Source organism: Miscanthus floridulus, chromosome 19 (assembly GCF_019320115.1).
Source record: "Miscanthus floridulus cultivar M001 chromosome 19, ASM1932011v1, whole genome shotgun sequence".
Taxonomy (NCBI): domain Eukaryota; kingdom Viridiplantae; phylum Streptophyta; class Magnoliopsida; order Poales; family Poaceae; genus Miscanthus; species Miscanthus floridulus.
In genome coordinates, this window is record NC_089598.1 from 75108441 (window position 1) to 75113307 (window position 4867).

The 4867-nt window shown below is 44.8% G+C and overlaps 1 protein-coding gene across 1 annotated transcript; it reads left to right on the forward strand.

Moving 5' to 3' along the window:
• Nucleotides 1-1128: 1128 nt before the first annotated feature.
• Nucleotides 1129-2353, forward strand: LOC136528485 (protodermal factor 1-like). Its single transcript, XM_066521450.1, has 3 exons — nt 1129-1349; nt 1516-1651; nt 1770-2353. The coding sequence occupies exons 1-3, from the start codon at nt 1247-1249 to the stop codon at nt 2095-2097; spliced, it is 567 nt and encodes a 188-aa protein (XP_066377547.1). The 5' UTR covers nt 1129-1246; the 3' UTR covers nt 2098-2353.
• Nucleotides 2354-4867: the final 2514 nt, after the last annotated feature.

Genomic DNA, 4867 nt, shown 5'->3' on the forward strand with positions numbered 1-4867 from the left:
CCCCGCAACTTTGTGCTTAGGCTAGTCTTAATGGGGATTTCATAGAGTTTTATGAGCATTAAATATGCTGACATGGTACTGTCTTGATAAAGAGAGAAGATAAAAGTTTCATGGGAGTAGAGAGAGTTTCGTGAGGATGAAACTCTTCTGCACTGTTTCTAAAATATAGATGTGTTGGAAACTGGGAGATGAAACCCCCACTGAGACAGGCCTTACGGAAGAAGACTTTCTCACGCAGGCCAAAAAAAAAACCTCCGAACCCCGTGTCCCGCCCTTACACAGGGGCCAGATACCTTTGAGTGGACCGGTCATCCTGACCAACCGGTACGAGCTCCATTACAAAAGATATTACCAGAATCCTTTACACATGAACTTAAATTTCCCAGGCATATGTTGTTACTGAATGCACATGCCTCTTCTATTTCTAATCTGATGAATACAATGTTACTGATTGTCTGCTGAATCGGTGCACTGACAGACTCAGACGCGAACGAAGTCACAGAATTGGCTCTCAGCAGGTTCATTCAGCCAAGGCCATGTTTACTTCCCCAGATTTTCTGAATTTGGCACTATGCAAAAAGAAAATTCTCCGTCACATCAAATTTGCGGTATATGCATGGAGTACTAAATGTTGACGAAATCAAAAACTAATTACACAGTTTGGTTATACTTTGCGAGACGAACGTTTTGAGCCTAATTAGTCAACGATTGGATAATTATTACCAAATAAAAACAAACGCTACAGTGTAGTACAGTAGCGCCAATTCCGGCAGCGCCAAATCCGGCCTCCAACTAAACATGGCCCAAGTGGTTCGCCCGTAGATCCAGGAGAATCCCTCACCCGTGGCCGTAGCATTAAGCTGGATGGATGGAAGTAGGCATTCAATGGCAGCCAACTACTCTATCTGTTCGCTTGCTGATAAGCCATGGCTGAAAATATTATTGGTTAATTTATTATGAGAGAAAATTATTGTTTGTTAGCTAAAAAAATACGGTTTATAAGTCAAGCGAACAGAGCAAAAGGCCGTGGCAGTATGCCAGGATCGCACGGCGCATGCAACGGCGGCACGGCTGCCGGTGCCCGGCGTCATCCAGCTAGCGCCTCCATATAAACCCCGCAGGTCCAGTGTTGCAGCGCACACTCGCTTGAGCATTTGCCGGTGCTCTTCTCTTTCCCTTCCAGTCGCTAGTCTTTTTCGATCTGAAACATACAGGAGGAGATCAGGAGAGCGAGAAAGGTAGCAAGATGAGCCGCAAGGTTCTCCTTGTCGCCGTCCTCTTGGTGGGCGTAGCCTCTCGGTGCTCAGGCAGCAGGGGCCTGCAGGGAGATCACGTTGCTGAACAGAAGTGTACGTGCTGTGTGTGTCTCGTAATCTGCTATATATGCTTCCTTTTCCCTAATGTAACAAACGCATGCATGTGTGTCCAGTCTCCAGTGTCCTGTGCTCAGTCTGCTGATGAGCTAACAATAATCATGTTCCGTGCTGTGTATTGTTTTGTCCAAACTCCAAACAGACGGTGGCGGTGGGTACGGAGGAGTTGGCAGCGGCGGCGGGTACGGCGGTGGTGGTGGGTATGGCGGCGGCGGGTACGGAGGAGGAGGCGGCGGTGGCGACTACACGCCCGGCTATTCTGGCACCGGGACCTGCGAGTAAGAAGCAAACAACCGGGCTATGCATCGCATGCGCATCGAGAATCGAGACATATAAATTTCCTACTACAACAAATATGCATGAAAATGAAATTTTGCTGAGTGCTCCTACGTGCAGCTACTGGAAGAGCCACCCGGACGCGATCATCTCGTGCATCGGGTCGCTGGGCAGCATCCTCGGCTCCCTCGGCGACGTGTGCAGCGCCTTCTTCGGGAGCAAGCTGCAGACGCTGCAGGACGCGTTGTGCAACACCCGCACCGACTGCTACGGCGACCTCCTCCGCGAGGGCGCCGCCGCCTACCTCAACTCGGTCGCCGCCAAGAAGAAGTACGCCTACAGCACGCAGCAGGTCAAGGACTGCATCGCCGTCGCGCTCACGTCCGAGGCCGCCGCCGTCGCGCAGGCCGCCATGTTCAAGAAGGCCAACTACGCCTGCCACTACTAGCTAGACCGGCCGGCCTCTTATGATCATCAGCGTATAACGTAACGTACGTAGTGTTTCTTAAATAATTAAGTCGATCTCTGTATGCATGGGTGTGCAGGTCCAGACGTGTATGTCCTCAGCGTTGCCTTCGTTTCTGCCTCGTCTTTCCTTGATGATGCATGATGCCTTGCCGCGTCTCGTTGTCTGGTTCAGTAGTGATGCTGCTTTCTTGTCGTTGTTGCTGATGTAAGAAATAAGATGACGGGTTGATTGCTTACTTTGCTAGTGAAATGGTCGTTGGTCTTACTTGCACGGGCACTCGCGCGCTTGTTTCTGTCGTCAGCACTACTGGCTGTTGAGATTTAATCATGTATACATAACTACATATGGCTACAAACTCTACGTAAGGATTTCCTTTTTCCCTGTTGTCCATACTTGTTTCTGCCTGTCCAAATTCAAACAAGGCATTAAGTTAGTTTTTGCACGTATGTATGGTGTTCAGTATATATTCTAGTTATCATATAATTAGAGGAGGTGCTAAAATTCAGGTGTATAGATTTACCAACATTCTTTCGAGCAACGGCGTTCACCCACCGCTAGATCACGTATGTGTCAACAATATAATTTTTTTTCTCAAACACGCAAAATGTTTGCGCGTCATTGTATTACGTAGAGAGAAATTTTGATACAGCACACCTTAACGGCGTCCTAAGAGAGGTCTAAAGGTTTTACATGTGCGCTCAGCTCCTTCCTACCTCCCGCGCACCATGGTATTCGAAATTGAGCTCCCTCCCACCCCTGCCCCCCCCCCACCCCCCCACCGAATTCCACTCCAGTCACAGTGGCACCATGGTGGGTTGTCGGTCGCCAACCCAACCACCTTTAGGCCCTGTTTAGGTGTTGTTGTTTCTTAAAACTATAGTATTATGAAACCATAGTTTTAAAACTATAGACATGTAATACCATAGTATTTAGAAATTGCAGTGTTTCTCTGTTTAAGAAAAGCCATGACGTGTTTAGCTACATAGCAATACGTTGTTTTTAAGACTAGTTGGTTGGGTCTATGCTGCTAACAATAGCATGTATCTCTAAAAATAGCAGTGAAAAGGAGACATGCCATCAGAGATGGACGCGCATCACCAAGCTCTATAAAAAATAAAGAGGGTTGGGACTAAGTTTTTTAGACTCCAAAAAAACTGTGGTTTTATTAATACCATGCTCCCTCCATACTTAAAAATGAAGTCGTTTTGGACAGCGACACGGTCCCCAAAGCATAACTTTGACTACTTATTTTTATAAAGATATTTATCAAAAAGTGATATATGTAAATTTTTGTGAAAGTGTTTTTCAAGACAAATCTATACATATGGTTTTCACATTTCCAAACTCAACAACTTAAAATTTATTCATGATTTATATTCCCAATATTTGACCCAAGTCTTGTCCAAATCGACTTTATTTTTTAGTATGGAGGGAGTAGTTTCTAAAACTCCAAATTAATTACATCCAAACACCATCTTTCTTTTAGATACCTAGGTATTTTAAAAAACCATCACTACTACAAAAACATTTTTTAGGGTGGCTCAGTAACCCTTTGTAGAGACGGTTTGGTCAGCCGTCCCAACCAAACCGTCTCTACAAATCATGCATTTGTAGGGGCGGTTTTCAGGCCGTCCCTACAAATCGATTTGTAGGGGCGGCTATAGTACTCGATTTGTAGGGGCGGCTGTCGTACCAGCTGCCCCCTATAATACCTGTTTGTACGGCCGGTTCAATCTAGAACCGCCTCTACAGTACGTTTTTCCATAAAAAATTTAAATTTACAATTCAAAATCGACCAGAACACTGTTTGTTTCCGCGTATTCCCTCCAGCGTTCGCGTTGTCGAACGCCCCACGACCAATGTTCTGAACCTCGTTCGCGTTGTCGAACGCCACGTGACCAACGTTCCAAACTGCGTTTGCGTTGCTGAACGCCCCACGACCAATGTTCCGAACCCCTTAGACTACAAGCACAAGAGTATTATATAAACTACAATTACAAGTCCAATTCACAAGAATATATACAATCCATCATTAAATAGACATAATTCACAAGGTAAAACCAATGTCAAATTTCATACACATTGTTATCAACGTCCTAGAGCTAGTCTTTCAGTCTCACGAAGATGTTAGTACCGAGGATTTCTACCTAAGTCAGACTCTCAGCCATGGTAAGCGCCTTTGACGTGTACAATCTAGTCCAATATGAAGTTGCAAAAGTCGTCGACGAGCTTTAAGAGTTGGTCATTCTTGTATGGGTCTCTTTTTATTTCTTTCTCATCTTTCCACTACAAGAGAACAAGTTTCAGTTTAGTATTTCATACCATGTACGAAGTTTTTATACTACGGGTGAAGAGGTTCAAACTTACCCTTAAGGGATGTCTCCTGTAGGCACTGGTGTTACTCATCATAGAACATATATAGTATCCACAATGTACACTCCCAGGCTTTTACTTGGGGCACTGTGTGTTTTGCATATGAAAATGTTAAGTAATGCTTTTGACAGCCATGTAATGGAGTGTTGAAGAAGTAAGTTACACTTACCGCACATAGTGTTTTTATAGCCAGCCTTTCCTTCCTTGTTGGATCATGCCTTCTGTGATGGTTAGTGACATAGAACCTAAATGCTCTGTTCGAATTATTTTAGCAAATACAACTTGTTAGTATCCAAAACTGAATGTTACAAGTATGTATACAAACATATAATGTAATGAGGATTGTCGATATGTATACCTCTTGAGAATCGATATG

What these genes read in the sequence shown, in the direction of transcription:
- LOC136528485 (XM_066521450.1), top strand. Translation starts at nt 1,247, where the DNA reads ATGAGCCGCAAGGTTCTCCTTGTCGCCGTCCTCTTGGTGGGCGTAGCC. An exon ending in TCACGTTGCTGAACAGAAGT is followed by an intron (nt 1,350 to 1,515) that starts GTACGTGCTGTG and finishes AACTCCAAACAG; the next exon opens with ACGGTGGCGGTGGGTACGGA. An exon ending in TCTGGCACCGGGACCTGCGA is followed by an intron (nt 1,652 to 1,769) that starts GTAAGAAGCAAA and finishes TCCTACGTGCAG; the next exon opens with CTACTGGAAGAGCCACCCGG.